This window comes from Aphelocoma coerulescens, chromosome 27 (genome assembly GCF_041296385.1).
Source record: "Aphelocoma coerulescens isolate FSJ_1873_10779 chromosome 27, UR_Acoe_1.0, whole genome shotgun sequence".
NCBI lineage: Eukaryota > Metazoa > Chordata > Aves > Passeriformes > Corvidae > Aphelocoma > Aphelocoma coerulescens.
In genome coordinates this window covers 5,960,431-5,980,389 of record NC_091040.1, presented here as the reverse complement: position 1 = coordinate 5,980,389, position 19,959 = coordinate 5,960,431, and the positions used below count along the sequence as shown (strand labels likewise).

The 19,959-nt window shown below is 62.9% G+C and overlaps 1 protein-coding gene across 1 annotated transcript; it reads right to left on the bottom strand.

Annotated features, from left to right (window-relative positions):
* Positions 1-1,561: 1,561 nt before the first annotated feature.
* Positions 1,562-14,938, bottom strand: LOC138099136 (uncharacterized). The gene is made up of 11 exons (XM_068996203.1): positions 14,804-14,938; positions 14,024-14,171; positions 13,468-13,585; positions 11,459-11,568; positions 10,663-10,799; positions 10,469-10,539; positions 3,874-4,007; positions 3,015-3,190; positions 2,813-2,908; positions 2,326-2,398; positions 1,562-2,151 (listed from the first exon to the last, which is right to left on the bottom strand). The coding sequence occupies exons 1-11, from the start codon at positions 14,936-14,938 to the stop codon at positions 1,922-1,924; spliced, it is 1,428 nt and encodes a 475-aa protein (XP_068852304.1). The 3' UTR covers positions 1,562-1,921.
* Between the last annotated feature and the right edge of the window lie 5,021 nt (positions 14,939-19,959).

Sequence of the window (19,959 nt, the reverse complement as noted above, 5' to 3'; positions counted from 1 at the left end):
AGGGGGCACGAGTCCCAGGGGTCAGTACCCTGCCCCACATCCTGGGGTGGTTGGATGGGACGAGGAGCTCACGGCTCCCCCAGCACTGCCAAGGCCACCACTGACCCCTGTCCCCAAGTGCCACATGCACAGGGCTGAGAAATCCCTGGCAGGATGGGGCCCAAAGCAGCTGGGCAGGGCAGGCCGTGGAGGAGCAGGAAAAGCAAATTGTTCCCAGAGCCGCTGCTCCGAGGTTTTTCCTTCTCCTCAAGCTTTCACTCCCACTGACAGTGAAAAACCCAGCGAGGGCTCTGGCTGGACCCCAGCCCCCCAGGCAGGACAAGGTTTTGCCCAGGCAGCTGGGGCTGCCCCTGGATCCCTGGCAGTGCTCAGGCCAGGCTGGACATTGGGGCTGGGAGCAGCCTGGGGCAGTGGGAAGTGTCCCTGCCCATGGCAGAACTGGATGGGCTTTAAGGTCCTTCCCACCCAAACCACTCCATGAATCCATTGATCCTTAATCCCCCAAACCCAAACTTTGGGCAGCCAAACCACTCCCGAGGTGGTGGGGGTGTGGTGGGACCGCCAGGCTGCTCAGAGCTGCCAGACGATGCCACATGTTGGGAATCCTGGGAAGCAGGAAAGGATTAAAGGGATGTTCTGGGACACGGGACCTTCCTGTGCCCTTGGCCATGTCTGTGTGACAGCTCCTGATCCCGTGGGCTGTTCCTCTTTGCTGCTTGGTGTCAGATGATTGCAACAGATTGGAAGGATTTCCTGTGTAATCCAGCGGCTCCTGAGAGCAGGAACGATCCCAAACCAGAGCTCTGTGCCCGTGCCTCGCACATTTCATCCCGGGCTGGAGGGGAAGCCTTGCCCACCCTGCTCCCAGCAAGGGCACAGCCACGCCCTGCCCCGTCCCTGCCCCGCTGCCACCCTGGGCTGCTGGCACAGGAGCTGCTCAGCTGGGAAGGAGCCAGGGGATCCCAAATCCCTGCCTGGCTGCGGGGAACCATCCAGCTGGCAGATGGGTCGTGGTCCAGAGGCCATGGAGGTGGGACTGTGTTCAGGTGGGCACAGTCCAGGCATTGCTGGGAATTTGGGGCTTTAACAGACGCTCTTCCTGTGCAGGTACTGAGGCAGGGAGAGCTCTGCCTCGCGGGCAGCCCCTCACCCTGCCACGTGCTCCTCACACCATCCCTGGAGGAGCCGTGGAGGAGTCTGCAGGGATGCTCCACGCTCAGGGATGCTCCATGTTCAGGGATGCTCTGTGTGCAGGGATGCTCTGTGTGCAGGGATGCTCCCCGTTCAGGGATGCTCCATGTTCAGGGATGCTCCACGCTCAGGGATGCTCCCCGTGCAGGGATGGAGCCTCCCTGAGGAGATGGATCCCCTCCTCAGCCCCCTCAGCACAGCCAGGACACGGTGCCAGCTCCAGACTCTTTAATCTGCCAGCCCTGGCTCACAGCTCAGCACCGAGGACGCTCTCCCCACCCGGCAACACCCCCTGGACCTCGTGTCCCCCCCAGGCCACACACTCTGGGCCCCTCCCCAGCGCTGGCTGCCCCCAAACAGCATTTCCAGCCTGAAGGAGCCTCTGGAAGGAGAATCCATGGGGGAACCCAACAATCAGGGGTGGAAAATGGGGCTGGGACCCCCAGCCCTGCCTGGAGCATCCCTGCCCGGCCCAGCGAGCAGGCAGGGGCCATCCCAGGGGACAGCCCCGGCCCCAGGTCTGGCAGAGGGACAGCCAGGGGATGCACAGTCACAGCGAGGGGTTTGGGGGGCACCTTGCTCTGTTCTGGGGGTGCTGCCTGGTCCTGTCCCCGCCCTGCTCTGCTCCCTTAGAGCCCCGTCCTGCCGGGGTGGTGGCAGGGCTGCAGGACACCTCCTCAGGGGACAAGGGACACCTCCCTGGTGTCCCCGAGGGACTCACTCCCTCTGCCTAATTGCTGCTCCCGGGTGTGTCCCCCTGGCCCCGGGGGCTGCCCCTGTCCCCGCCAGCCCCCGGCTCCCACAGAGGCTGCTCCTTGTCCTGGTCCCTGTGGTCACTCGTGGACATCTCGGCCAGGGCCTCAGCCATGGCCTGGCGGACACTCTCAGTCAGTTCGGGGACATCCTTTGGGCTCAGGCCCCGCGTGTCCACCCTGGGGAGGATTCGGATGGTGCAGGTCCCTGGGAGAGGAGGGAGAAGCCAGGGATGCTGTTAGAGGGTCCTGGCAGGACCTGGGTACTCCCCCGAGCATCTCCATCCCCAGATGCTTCCCCACACCTCAGCGCCCCACGGACACCCCGCAGGGCCTGATCCCTGCCAGCCCTGCCCTCTGCCACGGGAACTCCATCCCTTACCGGAGCTGAACCTCTTCTCCTTGGGGCTGAAGAAGTCCCAGTACGGGGAGATCACGATGGGGACAATGGGGACCTGCAGGACACGGAGGGTCAGGGGCATCCCCCAAGCAGAGCCCTGCCCAGGTGGGACCACAGCTCCTGCCTGTCCCTCCCTGGTCCTGCACAGCACCGTGTCCATCCCTGGGCACCAAACCCCTCATTCCTGGGCACCAAACCCCCCCATTCCTGAGGGCCAAACCCCACCATCCCTGGGAACCAAACACCCCCCAATCCCTGGGCACCAACCCCACCATCCCTGAGGGCCAAACCCCCCCCAATCCCTGGGCACCAAACTCCCCACTCCCTGGGCACCAAACCCCCCTCCCTCAGCCCCAGGGTTCACCCCACCCCACTCCATCCAGGCTGAGCTGAAGGGGAGGAATCATTTTGGAAAAGGCCTCCAAGGCCATCGAGTGCAACCTTTGACTGAGCACAAGGACGCTCTTACCTGGGCCTGCACGGCCAGGTGGAAAGCGCCCCGCTTGAAGGGCAGCATGGATCTGCCCGGGTTCCTGGTGCCCTCCGGGAAAACCCACACTCGGAGCTGCAGGGACAGGGACAGAGGTGACCCCGGGCCTCAGCCAGCTCAGTCCTGCCCCCATCCCCTCACCCCACGGGTGTTTCCCTGCCCCAAGCCCAGTTTTCCTCACGTTCTCCCGCCGCATGGTGCTGGCAGTGTGGGCGATGACCTCGATGGCCGCGTCCCTGCGGTGGCGGTCGATGAAGATGATGCCACTGAGCCAACAGGCCCAGCCCACCGTGCCCAGGTAGAGCAGCTCCCGCTTGGCGATGGGCACACAGCGCTCGGGAATGACCTCCACCATTCCTGGGGATGGATGACGTCCATTAACAACATCTTCCCAACCCCGTGGGACTGCCAGCGGAAAAATCACCTTGGAAAACTGCTGGGAGGTGGAAGTCCTCAGCTGGTCAAAGCAGCTGGATATCAGGAATAAGTTTTGCAACAGAAAAATCAGCGTGGAAAATTATTTTGTGCTTGGAATTAAACTTCCCGGGTTGGACAAACCAGCTGGATATCAAGAATAAGGTTTTTTTTTTAGAAGTAGAAAAATCAGCTCAGAAAATTATTGACTGCTTGGAAGCTGAATCCCCAGGCTGGACAAACCAGCTGAGCATCAGGAATAAGTTTTGCAGCTCAGCCAGACCCGAGAGGTGATGACTGCAGGGAGGAACTCTCTGGAGAGGCTAAATGACATCAGTGCACAGATTAATTAATCACTCACACCCTAATATAGGACCAGGTTGGGTGTTTTTAGTCTTGATTCAAAGGACTTTAGGCTGTCCCTACACCCAGAACCACCCGTGGCATCCCCTCCCGTTGTCCCAGTCCTCTCCCTGCGGCACAGCCCCGTCCCAAAAGCTCTCCTGATCCACTCCCACCACACATCCCTGCCCATATCCCGGTGCTGACTCCGCAGAGCGATCCTGGCGCACCCCTGGAGCCCCCCGAGGTGCCGAGGGGCCGCCCCCGCCCTGCCCCGCACGCACCCATGAGGTCGAGGGAAGCCTGGTGGTTGCAGACGATCACGAAGGGCCCGGGCAGCCGGAGCCGCTCGGAGCCGCTCACCCGCATCCTGATGCCGTAGAAGCGCTTGAGGGGCAGGATCGCGGCGCGCAGGATCCTGCCAGAGATAAGGGACGAGATAAGGCGCAGGGACACGTGTGGGGAGCAGATCTGCAGCGGCCCGGGGGAGCGGGCTGGGCCAGGCTGGAGCCGGGCTCAGGCTCAGGGAGGCTCGGATTTCTCACACATTGGCAGCTGTTCCCACCTGAGCCGAGCCCGGCTCCTGGCTCAGAGCACAGGGAGCTGCTGGGGACGGAGAGTGACCAGCACGAGGTGGTGGGAGGGAAAAACCAGGATTTTGATGTCCAGGGATGATGGGAAAGCAAAAAGAGAAGGGGTGGGATGGGGATGGGGATGGGGATGGGGATGGGGATGGGGATGGGGATGGGGATGGGGATGGGGATGGGGATGGGGATGGGGATGGGGATGGGGATGGGGATCTTCACATCCCTGCGAGGACAAAGTGCCTCTGCCCAGAGGAGCCTCCCCAGGTGCTCATCTGGGTCCGTGTGTGGGACGGAAATCAAATCCCAGACTCCCAAAGCCAGAGCCGGATCCCAGCGCACGGGAGCTGAGCTGGGATGGATGAGCACTGGGGAGGGGTGACAGAGGGACAGGCAGATCCCCAGGGATGCGGGTGGCTCCAGGGACTGCCCCTGCAGAGCTTGGTGCTGCAGGGGGAAGGGAAGGAGCGGGGAAGGGAAAACCAGCCCGGCTACATTCCTTGGGGGAATCACAAACCGCTCCAGGGGACCTGCGGGAAGTGCCAGGAAGAGCTGGATGTGGGCGGAAAAGGGGTGTCACACCCCGGCAGGGCTGGACAGGAAGGGGAATATCGGGATGGCAGCGACAGGTGACGCTCGCTCAGTGTGAGAATAATGAGAGGAACGGAGGGAGCAGGGAGCACCAGGGATTCCGGAGATAAAATCCCGGGACGCGCCGGTGTTGGAATGGGGCACTGTGCAGCCCAGAGTGTCTGTGCCAGGGTCCCCACATCTGGGGACAGGGCAGGGGACAGGGAAGGGCTCAGCGCCAGGCGGGGTGGGAAGGGAGAAGGAGGCGCCGGGTCCGCGGTATCGCCCATCCCTCGGGAGCCGCGGGCTCGGGGATCCCTGGGGATCCGAGGAGAAGCGGTGCCCCAAAGCCAGGACTAATGACAGGGAGGCACTGCAAGCCGCAGGCTTTGGGATTAGGAGGAGAGGGAGCTGGGCGTGCTGCGCCGGGCACCGAGGTGTCGGTGGGACAAGATAAGGCAGCGCTGATAAGGCAGGGGAGTCACCTCTGCCTCCCTCGGGGATTTCCACTGAGCCGGAAGCCTTGGAGCGGCCCTGGGTGCTGGGAGCGCGCAGCATTCCTGCGGGAACGGCCCGGGAGAGGCTGCTCCGAACCTCTGACTGATAGCACCGAACCTCCGCTGATAGCACCGAACCTCCGACTGATAGCACCGAACCTCCGCTGATAGCACCGAACCTCCGCTGATAGCACCGAACCTCCGACTGATAGCACCGAACCTCCGCTGATAGCACCGAACCTCCGCTGATAGCACCGAACCTCCTCTGATAACACCGAACCTCTGACTGATAACACCGAACCTCTGACTGATAGCACCGAACCTCCGCTGATAGCACCGAACCTCCGCTGATAGCACCGAACCTCTGACTGATAGCACCGAACCTCCGCTGATAGCACCGAACCTCCTCTGATAGCACCGAACCTCCGCTGATAGCACCGAACCTCTGACTGATAGCACCGAACTTCTGACTGATAGCACCGAACCTCCTCTGATAACACCGAACCTCTGACTGATAACACCGAACCTCTGACTGATAACACCGAACCTCCGACTGATAACACCAAACCTCCTCTGATAACACCGAACCTCTGACTGATAACACCAAACCTCTGACTGATAACACCGAACCTCCTCTGATAACACCGAACCTCTGACCACGCTCCCGCCGAGGGCCGGGATCCACCGGGATCCATCCGCACAAAGCCCCAGTAAATTCCCCGAGCTGGGATATTTTCCCTGTGCCGTAATTGCATCCCTTCCCGTGTGCTCATCCCGCCAGGAATCCAGAAACGGGATTGCGACACCCTGAGAGCACCCAGACCCTCCTCTGGTGTTGCACAGTGATTTCATCTCAGTGATGTTACCTCCCTGCTTCCACCCCCGGGAGCAAGCACGAGTCGGGACATGGCTGTGATCAGAACATGGCTGTGATCGGGACATGGCTGTGATCGGGACATGGCTGTGACAGGGACATGGCTGTGACAGGGACATGGCTGTCACGGGGACATGGCTGTGATCGGGACAGCTGACGGCACCAAGACATCCCAAAATCATAAAACCATGGAATGGTTTGGGTTGGGAGGAACCTCAAAGCCCCTCCAGTGCCACCCCTGCCCTGGCAGGGACACCTCCCACTGTCCCAGGCTGCTCCCAGCCCCAGTGTCCAGCCTGGCCTGGGCACTGCCAGGGATCCAGGGGCAGCCATGGAATAACGTGCCAGGGCCTCTCCACCCTCAATCCCTCTGCCAAAGTGCTGTTCCCGGGTCTCCCATGGGCAAAACCCGTGCCAGGCTCACAGCACTGGGCGTGTGTTTGCCCCCTGCCCTGATGGCACCTCCAAACTCCCCTGTCACCCACCCCAGTGATGACCCCAACATTGCCATGGCCAGGAGTGATCCCTTTTATGTCATCTCACCCCTCAGGGACCACAAATCCCAACTCCATCGTGGCCTGACCCTCCCTGGGCACCTCCAGCACCTCTCACACCACAGTGTGCACCTTCGCTGCCACAGGATGTGACCACAGCCCTCACCGTGGCCCCGGGGCAGTGCCACCAGCTGTGACCCAGCTGTGGGTCACACATCCAGGGCAGGACAGAGCCCGTGGCCACAAACCACGGGATTTCCTCCAGCTGAGCCAAGCCCCAGCCAGTTCCCCCTTCCCCAGCCCACACTCACTTCATGTTCTCCACGGAGCGGCCCCGGAAGGCGGCGAAGGGGGACAGCAGGGTGGCCATGGCCACGATCCAGCAGTTGAAAAAGGCCACCTTGAGGAGGTACTGGAAGGGGGGGCTGCACCTGTAGAGCAGCAGCGCTGCCAGGGGCAGGAGCAGCAGCCCGTGGAGCAGCAGCACGTCCATGGTGCCGCCCGGAGCTCAGCCACGGCCCGGGAGAGGATCGGGCGAGTGGCCGGGGCAGCCAGGAGCGTGGCAGGTGAATCAGGAGCATCCTGCGTGGGCGGCTGGGGCTGGCCCAGGGGAAGGCTCAGCGTGGATCTCATCCCGGGGATGGAGCGGCTCAGGTGGAAGCAGGACACCCCCCCAAGGGCGGAGAGTGGCCGTGAGTCACACCGGGACCCTGAGTCACCCGAGGTGTCACCGCCGCGCTGTTGGGAGCCGTGGCAGTGGCTCCAGATTGACGAGATCAGATCTGCTGCTCACAAGTGCCCCTGTCCTGGGAACCTCTCTTGGCCACGGGGGTGCCAGCCCTGGGAAAGGGAGTCCCAGCTGCTGGGGACAGCAGGAGCTGCTCCTGCTGCGTGGCCATCACCCCAGCCAGGCTGGCTGCAGCCACCCAAACCTCCCCTGCACAGCATCGCATTGTTGGCAGGCATCTCCCACCTGGAGTGGCAGCGGGAGAGCAGCACCAGCGCTCCCAGCCCCGTCCGGGCAGCAGGAGCCCCTCTGCCCTCCCCTCCCAGGGCCCAGCGTTTGTCCCCAAGGTCCCCACAGCGCCTGGGGGCTGAGCTGTGCCAGCCCCCGCTGCTAGCCCTTGGCCTAGTTGGCAGCCAGGAGCTGTGTGCAGGAGGTGTTTTTGCAGTGCAATTAGCATAGGCTGTAATTAACCTCTCCTCCTGCTCCGGTGCCTCGCACTGCACACACAGGATCCAGGCCAGCCGCCTGAAATCTCCGGCCTTGCTTTTGGACACCAAAATTGGTGTCCCAATTTGTTCCTCCTCCCAGCAGGGACACCGGGCTGGTGCCAGCCCCCAGCAGCCTCTCCCAGCCCCGCTGGTCCATGGTCCAAATCAGGGAATCACAGAATTCCGGGATGGTTTGGGTGGGAAGGACCTCAAAGCCCCTCCAGTGCCACCCCTGCCATGGCAGGGACACCTCCCACTGTCCCAGGCTGCTCCAAGCCCCAATGTCCAGCCTGGCCTGGGACACTGCCAGGGATCCAGGGGGGAAGGAGGGACATCCCTGTGCTGCTGCCCGGAGCCATCGGGTCAGTCCTGACCCCAGTCAGGAGCTGGGAGCAGCGAGATCCCCTCGTGCCTCCCCACAACAGCCCCAGCGGGGGCTCCGGGGGTCTCCAGTCCCCCCTGGCCGCTCCTGGGGAGGTGTCACATCCCCTGGGACATCCCAGCCCTCCTGCCCCCCTCCCCAGCAGGACCTGCCCTCAGCCCAGCCATCGCCGTCCCCGCTGTGCCCGGCTGCTCTTCCCACCCACACCTTCCCTGACCCCTGCAGGTGACAGAGATGTCCCCAGGCTCTGGCCATGCTGGAGGGTGCCCCAGTTTGACCAGTAACCCCGGGGTTACGTCCAGCAGGGGTGTTGCAATGCCCATCGATTGCTTCACCCTCCCATTCCTCTCATTATTCTCATATTAAAGCCAAGATTGGGTCACATCTCGAGCCCACCCTTCCTGTCCAGCCCATCCCAGGTGACTCCTCACCTCCTCCTTCCCATTCTGTGTCCGTGTGGGCACCTTTGGGCACCAGCCTGGCCTCCCATCCCTCCCATCAAACCCAGCTTTGCCCTTGGATGGCTCCTCCAGTCCCTCCCAGCTGGAGGAGCCGGACCTTCCTCAGGGAATGCACCGTGCCTCTGCTGCTCCGCACCTGGGAGCTGCTCCAGGAGCCAGGCTGGGGGAGATCTGCCCGTTCAGAGCACGGGGAGGCTAAATCCTGCCTTCCAGGGGCACAGGAGGGGCAGGGCAGCCCAAGGAGGGGTTTAAGGCGCCATTCTGCATCCTCTGAGCTCCAGACCACTGGGCTGAGGTCTCCTGCCAGGAGCTCTGCTCCAGGGAAAAGCCTGGAACCCCCGAGGGCAGAGCAGGGCTGGTGACCCTCCGTGGGGTTGGGGAGGTGGCACACGGGACAGCTCCCGGCACCCCAAAGCTTCCACTGCCCTCTTCCTCCTGCTGCCTGCGGAGCAGAGGGGTCGCTGGATCCCGGGAATCTCTGCGATTTCCTCTTTCAGGCCGCTCTCCCAACCACGGCCCCACCGAGATCCTGCTCTCGCTGTGCTCAGCCAGGAGATCCCACCCTGGAGCTGCCAGCACCAGCCCCAGCACCCCCAGGCACTGATAGACCCCCCCAACACCCCCCCAGCACCCCCAGGCACTGACAGATCCCCCCCAGACCCCTCCTGACCCCCCCAGCACCCCCCAGACACTGACAGATCCCCCCCAGACCCCTCCTGACCCCACCCCCAGGTACAGACAGCCCCCCCAACACCCCCTCAGCACCCCCCAGACACTGACAGACCCCCCCAGCATCCCCCCGACCCCTCCAGCACCCCTCAAGTTCTGACAGACCCCCCAGGACCCTTCTCATCACCCCGGCAGCCCCCAAGCACTCACAGACCACCGCCCCCCCCCCCCCCCCCCCAGCCCCGAGGGAGCCGCTGCCCTCAGGCACGGAGCCACCAGCCCATGTAATTACAGGCGCTTAATTAGCGACAGCAGGGTGCTCTGTTAACAAAGCCAATGAATCGCAGGCGATGCTGCACTGGGGGCTGGAGGGGCTGGCACCACCTGCGCTGGGGACATCCTCCTGTGCCCGCCCCCGGGCACACAGCACAGCCCGTGCCAGCCCGGCCCCGCGGCTCGGCAGTGCCCAGCTGGGACCGGGGGGGCACCGGGGTTGGTGACAGGGCTGGGACACCCCTGCCCTGGGGGGCTCACGGGGGGAAACCACCCCAAAAGATGGGAGTCGTGGAGTGTCCATCCGGGATCTTCGGGATCGAGGGTGCCGAGCTCACGGTCTCTGCTCCTCTGCGCTGTAGAACTCTGTGGGACAAGGGGGCGTGCCGGGGGTTCCAGCCATGGGATGGGACGGGATGGGATCCGTGGGGTGGGGTGGGGTGGGATGGGATGGGATCCATGGAGTGGGATCCGTGGGGTGGGATGGGATGGGATCCATGGGGTGGGATGGGATGGGATCCATGGGATGGGATCCATGGAGTGGGATCCGTGGGGTGGGATGGGATCTATGGAGTGGGATCCGTGGGATGGGATGGGATGGGATCCATGGAGTGGGATCCGTGGGATGGGATGGGATGGGATCCATGGAGTGGGATCCGTGGGGTGGGATGGGATCCATGGAGTGGGATCCATGGGATGGGATGGGATCCATGGGGTGGGATGGGGTGGGATGGGATCCATGGGATGGGATGCAATAGATTCAGGGAGCAGGGAAGCTCAGCATGGGGTGATGGAAGCTTGAGGGAAAGCTGTTCCTGTCTGTGGGGCTATGGGGACGATGGCCCCCATGGTGACCTTACCCGCTGCTGGGGGGACGTCGGGTCCCACTGTCCCGGTGGCACTGGGGGGCGGCGGGGGGGGCACAGCTCTGCTGGAGCGGAGCAGGGACAGGTGAGCGATGCAGTGACGGTGTCCCTGTGTCCCCGCTGCGGCTGGGAGCGCTGTCACACCGAGGCCAGCGTGTGGCAGGTGGCACCGAGCCCCCGTCACTCACCCCTCGTGCCCAGGTGAGGAGCGCAGGAACCGCACGGGAACCGGGACGGGAGCAGGACCGGGGTAGGGGATGTAGTGATGGTGGAACACCACGGCCTCCTCCTCCTCCTCCTCGCCCTGCGAGGGCCCCGCCGGCGCCTGCGGGGAGGGGCAAGGGCAGGAGGGACAAGGGCAGGAGGGACAAGGGCAGGGCTGGGCCGGCCCCGGGGCTCCCGGAGCGCCGCTGCCCAGGGGTCAGCCCCGGCTGCTCCCCTGGCTGGGCTCGGTCCCACACAAAGCCCCGGGGCAGGGGGGTGGCGGCCCCGCAGGTGGGACCGAAGAGCCTGTTCGGTGTGCTCGGGAGCCGTCTGAGCCGGCCCTGCGCTGGTGGCACTGCGGGGCAGGGGGGCAGTGCCAGGCGGTGCCAGCTGGCAGCGAGCTCGGCCCTGCCCCCGGAGCAGCGCTGCTCCCCCCAGGAGATGAAGTGCTCAGGGTGGTTCTGGTTCGAGATGCACGGTTAAATGCCAGCCCCTGCCTGAGGGGCTGTGCTTCCAGAGGGCCCCGGCCCTTCCCAGCTGGGCTGAACCTCTGCCCAAGGGCCTGGACGGGGCCTGAGCTGTCCCAGCTGGGGCTCCAACCACCACCGAGAGCCCCAAACCCCAAAGGGCTGCGCTGAGCTGGGCTGGGACCCCCCAGGTGCTGCACCCAGAGGGTCCCAAAGCGGGATGTGGGGATCCCACTCTCCTGGACAGCCTTGGGAAGGTCCCTCTTTGCCCCATCTTTGGTCCCTCTGCCCACCCAGCCCCCCTGAGGCTCACCTGGGCTGGGGCTGGCCCCACGCCGGGGGATGTCAGAGCTGCCATGGCCAGGCTGTGCATCAGCAGCTGGTGCATTTGGGAGCTCTGAATCAGCATCAACTCCATCAGATCTGCCGGAGAATTGGAGATTCTGCATCAGAGAGGGAGCAGGTGGAGGGCAGGAGGGCACAGCCTGGGCTGAGTGCCTGGGATGGGGCGGCCCCGGGGCTCCTCCCTGTTCCCAAGCAGTGGGAGCAAAGCCAGACTTCCTCCACGCCCATCTGGAAGCCCCGGGTGGTGTTTAAAAATTATTTGGCTTGGATAAAGCTCGAAAATTGCCAAATTTGAGCCTTTTCTTCCCTGCAAATGTGACTGAACATCTGGGCTGGCTCACACGGGGTGGTTACTGGGGCTGGAGGCACCAGACTTTCCACCCATTCCGGGGAGAATTTTTTCAGCCCTGGAAGTGCTCAGGGGCTTGGGAAGCGCCTGCCCTGGCACCAGCTGGCAGAGGCAGCGACCTTGGGTGGCACTGAGCACGCCAGGGTCAGCTCTGCTCCATGCACAGGGGCTCAGAGCCCCCCGAAGGGGCAGAAGCTGGGGCTGGACCTCTGGGGGTGATCCCTGGATCCCAATCCCCACTCCTGGGAGCTGGATCCAGGGGAGGAGCAGGGTGGGGATGCTCAGAGCCTCCTCCACCCCTGCCTGGCTCCACACGAGGAGCTGGCCCAGGGCAGTGTCCCTGTCCCCAGGGCTGGGTGGCCACACTGGGGGTGGCTGCTGAGGCCAATCCCCACAGAGGAAACCCCAAATCTGGCTCTGCATGCCCAAAAAGCATCCCCATTTTCTGCAGGTGTGAAATTCCCCTGGAAAATTCCCATAAACCTGTTGGATTCCCCTGAGATCCTGTTGGCTTCATCCACCCAGGGCAGCTGTGGCTGCCCCTGGATCCCTGGCAGTGTCCCAGGCCAGGCTGGACATTGGGGCCTGGAGCAGCCTGGGACAGTGGGAGGTGTCCCTGCCATGGCAGGGGTGGCACTGGAGGGGCTTTGAGGTCCCTTCCCACCCAAACCATTCTGGGATTCCCTGGTTCCATGACCTGGACCTGGGGTAAAGAAGGGTTTGGACCTCCCCGTACCCCATGTGCCACATCCCCAGAGGCTCCAGAGCTGCAAGGCTGGGCCCCCAGGACACCAGGAGGTGGCTGGCCCTCAAGCAGGAGCATCCCAGCACATCCTGGGACTCTGCTGAGCCGGATCCAGGAGCATCCCAGCAGCCAGGAATTCAACCGGGCTGGGACATGGAGCACTGGCAGCTCTGAGTGGATCCCACCCGTCCCACAGGGGCCAGGCTGGGGCTCTCTTTCCTTTCCACGCTGATTTTCAGCATCCTTTTTCCTCCCCGGATTTTTAAGGGCAGCTCCACCTTCCCCCTCCCCACAGCGCGAGGTCACTTTGCCCGTGGTGTGTCCCTGGTGACCACAGTCCCTGTCCCTGCTGTCCCCACTGACCACGGCCCCTGTTCCTGCTGTCCCCACTGACCACGGCCCCTGTCCCTGGTGACCACAGCCCCTGTCCCTGCTGTCCCCAGTGACCCCAACCCCTGTCCCTGCTGTCACCCCTGAGCCCAGATTGCTGCAGCCTGGGGGGCACAAGGTTGGGTGAAGCCCCTCTGGACACAGCCCAGGGTTCCAATCCCCCCTCGCAGTCCCAAGGAGCCCGTGGCACCCTGGCTTTCCCTGGGGATGCCCACAGGAAATGGAGTTTTGGAGAACAAAATCGGGTGAATTAAAAAAAAAAAAAAAAAAACAATCCAGCCCCAAACTGTTCCCCGGGAGCATCTTGGAGCCCACACTCGGTAAAACCCCCCAAAATCCCATCCCGTGGGACTGAACTCCATCCAAGGACGGGATGAACGCTCCGAGTGTGGCTCAGCCCCGCTGCCTCTCACCCTGGAAAAGGCTGGGAAAGAGAAGCAGCTGAAGCCAGGCCGGGTTTAGCGCTGCCCTCTCCCAGCCCTGCCCCACGCACCTCCCCGGCCGGGCGGGGGTCCCGCGGGGGCGGCCCCGGGCCCCGGGAGCTGCTGGAGGATCAGAAGCGGCGGCCTCGACACGGGGGCGGCTCCGGGGGGGGATCCCACGGAGCGGAGCTGGAAGGAAAAACCCCGGGATTGCAAATTCCTGGGGCGGGAGAGGACAGAGGGGACAGGGGTGGTGACAGGAGAGAGAGGGGACGAGGATGGTGGAGGGGAGGAGAGGGGACAGGGGTGGTGGCAGGAGGGAGGGGACAGGGGTGGTGGCAGGAGGAGCAGGTGGCCCGGGGGGAGCAGGACGCGAGCCCTGGAGAAGGGAATGGTCGCTCTCCCCTGGTTTTCCCGGGGACACCGCCCTCCCATCCTGGGTGACTTCCAGACCCGGGGAGTCCCCACCTCGGGGGACACGTCCCTGTGCCGGGATGGCCGCTCGGGGTCTGCAGGGTGCCCCAGTGCCCACCCAAGTCCCCGAGCCCAAGCCCTCCCCCTCTCACCCCATCCCATCTCCCACCCTCATCCCACAAATCCAGAGGCAGGAGCGCTCCCGGGGCTCACCCCGTGTTGGACGAGGAAGGTCCCTGCTGGGGGGTCCCCCCAGAGCCCGCGGAGGTCCCCGGCTGCTCCCCCCTCCATGGCTCGGGTGCGAGGGGAGCGGAGCTGCGGGAGCTGGGATCGTCTCCAGGGCTCCCGGGAGAAACAAACCCTGCCCGGAGGGAGGCCCGGCCGGGCCAGGAATGTCCCCGGGCTGGTTTTCCCGGCAGGAAATCCCCGGGAAAGGTCCTGGGGATACCGGACTGGGGTGTCCGTGTGTCCCCTCGGGGCTGGGCCGTGTCCCCGACCCTGTGCCTCGTGATGGGGGGGGGGGGTGGAAGGAGCAGTTAATGGGATCTGAACCTGATTAGGGAATGGGAGGGGCGTTGGGTTAATGAAGTCTCCTCAAAATTGGGGATGGGACCCTCAAAGTCTCCCCTAAAATTTGGGTGGCGACTCCAGAGACCTCCAAAATTTTCAACAAAAACTGGGCTTGGGAACCACAGAAACCTCCTCAAAATCTCCCCAAAATTGGGGATGGGACCCCCAGAGACCCCTCCCCAGCATATGGGTGGGGACCCTCAAAAGTCTCCCCAAAATTGGGGGTGGGACCCCCTGGGACCCCTGTAAAATTTGGGATGGAATCATCAAACACCTCCCCTAATACCGGGAATGGCACTTTCGGGAACCACCAAAAGCCTCCCCAGAACTGGCGATGGGACCCCTAAAATCCCCCCCCCTGCCGGGGATGGGATCCCCAGAAGACCCCCCCAGAATACGGGTGGGGACCCCGGGACCCCCCACCCTGGGGCTGGTCCCCGGGATGTCACTGAGCCTCGGTGCCAGGGGTGCCCAGGCTGTCCGTGCCACCGTGCCAGGCGCCGTGGGGCTGTCCCGCAGCTCCTGCGCCGCCTCCCCCTGGATGAGCGACCGCTGCATTCCCCACGGAAACCCGGGAATGAGCGGGAAGTGCCGGCAGCAGAGCCTGGCTCAGCCTGCTGCTGGAGCCTCCCCAAAATTTGGGATGAGACCCTCAGAACCCCCCCCCCCCCCCCAAAAAAAAAAACCCTGAGGATGGGACATCCAAATGTCTTCCCAAAAATTTGGGTGGGAACCCCAGAGGCCCCCAAAAGTCTTCCCAAAATTGCGGGTGGGAACCACAGAGCCCGCCCCCAAAATCTCCCCGAAATTGGGGATGGGACCCCCGGGGACCCCTGCCGCGGGTCCTTCCCAGGATATTCCCAAGGGGATTCGTGCCCAGCAGGGCACAGCCAGCTCCTGTTTCCCCCCGGCGGAGAGCTCAGCGTGTCCCAGCTCATCCCAGGAAATCCCGGGAATGGGGAATCTGCAGGAAACGTTGAATTCCAGCAAAATCCATTTTGTCCGCCCAGAGACCGCAACCGATCCCAGCCCCCCCGGCCTCAGGCGCCTCCCCTCCGCCTCCCCCAGCAGCGCTTCCCGGGCCGCTCCTCCGGCAGATTTCCATGGATTTCCCATCCCAGATCTGCCGTGCCCCGGCAGCGCCGGTCTGGGAGCTTTCCCCAGGGTTCCAGCGCGCGGCCAGCTCTGCTTGGAACGGATCTCTCCCAAAACTCTGTTCTGCCCCAGAACGGCACCGGAGACCCCCCAAATTCCAGGGAGGAGCTCTGAGCCCGGCTGCCTCAGCCCCCCAGCCCTTGGCTCCAGCCCGGGCTATTTTCTGCTTGATTGGATTTTCCTCTGTGCTCCTCATTTTCCCAACCCCCTCTGGATTGCATTTCTGCCTTTTGTTATCATCCTAAATTCCCATTATTTGCCCATTTAATTACTGTGCTGCTTCCTGCCCGTTTTGGCAGAGCCTGGCTGGGCTGATCCCGATCTTCTCTCCCCTCAGAAGGGATTCAAGCACCGGGATGAGGGGTGAGGGTTCTGAGGGAGCCTCGCGCCAGGGGTGGGACAGGAAGGGTGACAGGGACCTGCTCGGGATGTCCTCAGCCCCCCCAGGGCAGCCTGAGCCCCTCCGGGGAGGTCATTATTGAGAGAGGGGAGAAGGAGAAGGAGAAGGAGAAGGAGAAGGAGAAGGAGAAGGAGAAGGAGAAGGAGAAGGAGGAGAAGGAGAAGGAGGAGGAGGAGGAGGAGGAGGAGGAGAAGGAGAAGGAGAAGGAGAAGGAGAAGGAGAAGGAGAAGGAGAAGGAGAAGGAGAAGGAGAAGGAGAAGGAGAAGGAGAAGGAGAAGGAGAAGGAGAAGGAGAAGGAGAAGGAGAAGGAGAAGAAAGGAAGAGGAGGAAAAAGAAGAAGGAAGAAGGAGAATGAGGAGGAGGACAAGGACAAGGACAAGGACAAGGACAAGGACAAGAAAGAAAAGGAGACGGTAAAGGAGAAAGGAGGAGGAAGGAGGAGGAAGAGGAAAGGAGGAGAAGGAGAAGGAGAAGGAGAAGGAGAAGGAGAAGGAGAAGGAGAAGGAGAAGGAGAAGGAGAAGGAGAAGGAGAAGGAGAAGGAGAAGGAGAAGGAGAAGGAGAAGGAGAAGGAGAAGGAGAAGGAGAAGGAGAAGGAGAAGGAGAAGGAGAAGGAGGGAAGGGAATTTGGGAAGTTTTCTGGAGCCAAAGCAAGCACCACCAAGGCTGGGCCCAAGTGTGTTGTGCAGCAGGGCTGGGCTCAGGCTGGGCTCAGCTCTGAGTTGTGCCTGGCTCCAGCCTGTCCCCTGTCCCTGTTCAATGCCCCCAGAACATCCCATCAGCCCAGCTCCCAAACCTCTTCAAACTCAGGGTCACGGAATTGGGGCTGCAGGTCAGGGTGGGGACAGTCCAGGGCAGGAGCTCTCCTGGCCCTCTGGAGGAGCAGGAGGATCCACGGCCAGAGGGATCCGAGTGGCAGGACAGGAACTGGCCAGGAGAGCAGAGCCTGGGCACAGGGAAATGCCAACGTCGAGGCAGCTGGGATGGGAACAAAGGCAGCTGTGCTGTCCCCAGGACACTGCTGGGTCACCTCTCCTAGGCAGGAACGATGCTCCAGCCGGAGGTGCCACCTCTGCTGCCCCCCTCATCTGAGTGACCCACACTGGGAACGGCGACAGCCCTGCACCGGTTTGTGTTCCCACCTCGGAGCGACTGGTGGGACACATGAAACATCCACCGGGAAAACCCAGGCGGGATCTGGGAAAGCCCAGGGGGGATCAGAGGATTCCAGCTGTCCCCTGGAAGAGCCACCCGATCCCAGGATGAGCCGTGTGCCAAGGACACCCCGAGGATGCCCAGCAGATGATTTGTTCCCTTTGGAAGCTCTGGAGCCCCTCTCTCACAGCAACTCTGGGATTTCCTCTTCTGGAAAGCCTCCAAATCTCCCCCTGCAGCCAGCCCAGGGCCAGGATCTCAGCTCTGGCCCTGCTCAGGCACCGGGTGGCTCCACCAGGGATTTTGTTTTTCAGGACCAAGGCCTTGGAACGGGGTCAGTCCCTGGGGACCAGGAGGGACAGGGACGCTCTGCCACCCCTTGGGCCGTGTGGGTGCTGCTCCAGCTGCTGGAATGGGATCAGCGGGATCCAGCCCCTCTCTGCAGGGCATCAACAAACTGTGGCAAAGTAAGAGAGCAGAGGCAGGCAGGGCACGGTGGCCGGTCCGACCGGGAGCACCGGGAACACCGGGAGGGTGAGGAATGGAGCCGGGATGAGCCGTGCTCTGACACGGCGGCAGTGACACCCAGAGCTGCCCTGGAGGTGACAGCACATCCCTTGTGGACTTCCCTTCCCGGGAAACCACTCGGAGCCAGAGAGATTCCCAAAGTGAGGAAACCCCGGCAGGATCAGCAGCCACGCCCAAGAGCCGGGGAAGGTGAGGAAAGCGCCGCTGAGGCAACACATCCCCCCGCCCCTGCAGCCTCCCAGGAGCTCCAAAAACAGTCCCAGACTGGTCCCAAACCAGTTCCAGACCAGTCCCAGACCAGTTTGTCACTGCGCACGGGGACAAACCCCGGCCATGGGCGGCAGTGTGGGAGCTGCGGTCCCCCGGGCTGTCCCCATCCCGCTGTGGCACCCAGGACACGCCTCCGGGGACGCTCTGCGTGTCCGGGACCGTGAATGGGTTTAAGCTCCTCATTTTGAACGAGAATTACAAAAATCCCCTTTCCCTTTCCAGCAGCTCTCACGCTGCCGGTGCTTTGATCTTCATCGTCCCCCAGCTGTCACCCAGCCATCGAGGGCTCCTCTTCCTCCGAATTTCCCTTCCCAGACGTGTTTCCTCGCACGGAGCCCAAAATCCAGGCAGGGGCAGCCGGAGCGGGGCGCGGACCCCACTGTCACAGTACAGTCGGTGATCCCAGCCCCTCCTCAATGAGCGTTTGTCAGCTGCAGGAAGATTCCTGTCAGTGCCTTCCCCAGCTTTGGGAACGCCGAGTCACCCCCAGCTCCCGGCGGGACGGGTGGGAACACCCGCGGGGCAGCCCCTGGGGACATTCCCTGGGGAGCCGGCAGGGACACAATCGGCACACAGGGGCCGTGCTGCCACACGGCAGCCCGGGGCAAATGATCCTATCCTATCCTATCCTATCCTATCCTATCCTATCCTATCCTATCCTATCCTATCCTATCCTATCCTATCCTGTCCTATCCTGTCCTGTCCCCTCCGCCGGTCACCGCTGTCCCTGTCACTGTCGCATGGAGGGACACAGCCACCCCATACGGACGGGACCGCCCGGTGGGAGCCCAGAGCGGGCTGGCTGCGGCTCCTCACTTCTTTCCCCCGGCTCCTGCCAAAGGGGACAATGAGCCGAGGCCAGCAGGGCTGGGCAGGTCACCCCAGCGGGAAGGGGGTCAGGCCAGCAGCGCCTGTCCCAGCTCCTCCTCTCTGGGGGAAGATCGGGAGCAGCTCGGGAATGTGAGGGTTGGGAGTCACCCGAAGGACCCCAGGGCTCTCCATCCTCCTGGGAAAGGGGAGAGGGGTTCCCACCGCAGGGAGGCTTTCCCGATTTCCTCTGGCGTTGCCACCAGCCCGGCCACCTCCCAAGCTGGGGACAAACCCCGCAGCCCAAACTGGCCTTGTGGGGACACCGGGGGTACCTGGAGGTCACCCCCACCCCAAAGCAGCCCCCGCGGGGCAGTGCCGGAGGGGGCACGGGGTTCTTGCAGCAGGGACGCTTTAATTCGGGTTTAATTCGGGCTTTAAGCTCTGTCCCAAGTGTTTATGGGCTGCTGGAAAATTAAATGGTTAATTAGGGTGGTTCCATTTGAGATGTTAATGAGCCTGGCCCGGCCGCGGCAGCTTTGGTGTCAGCCCAACCCCGGGCTCAGCCTTTGCCTCCTCACTGCGGCAAGCGAGGGCTCGGAATTCCCTCGGGCCCGCTTCTCCCACCCGTGGTTTTTAGGGTGATCCCATTTACAGAGAAATTCTCAATGAGACCCCCCCAAAACTGGGAATGGGACCCCCAGAGACTCCCCCGAAGTTGGGAATGGGACTCCTAAGCCCTCCTCAAAATTGGGGATGGGACACTCAAAGTCTCCCCTGAACTGGGGATGGGACTCCCAGAAGCCCCCCCCCCCCAAAACTGGAGATGGGACCCCCCAAACATCTCCAATAATATTGGGAATGGAGCTCCAAGAAACCCCCAAAAGTCTCTCCAAAACTGGAGATGGGACCCCCAGAGATCCCCCAAAATTTGGGATGGGACGTCCCCCCAACACTAGGGATGGGACCCCTAAAGTCTCCCCTAAAGTTTGGGTGGGAACCCCAGAGACCCCCCCCAAAACTTTCCCCAAAAATGGGGGTGGGAACCCCAAAGTGTCCCCAAGATTGGGAATGGGACCTCTAAATTCTCCCCAGTGTTGGGGACGGCACCCCCAGAGACTCCTCCAGAGAGTGGTTTGGGACCCCCAAAGTGTCTCCAAAATTGGGTATGGGACCCCTAGAGATCTCCCCAAAATATGGGTTGGGACCGCCGAAATGTCCCCAAAATTGGGAGTCCCATTATTAAAATCATTAAAACGGTGACGT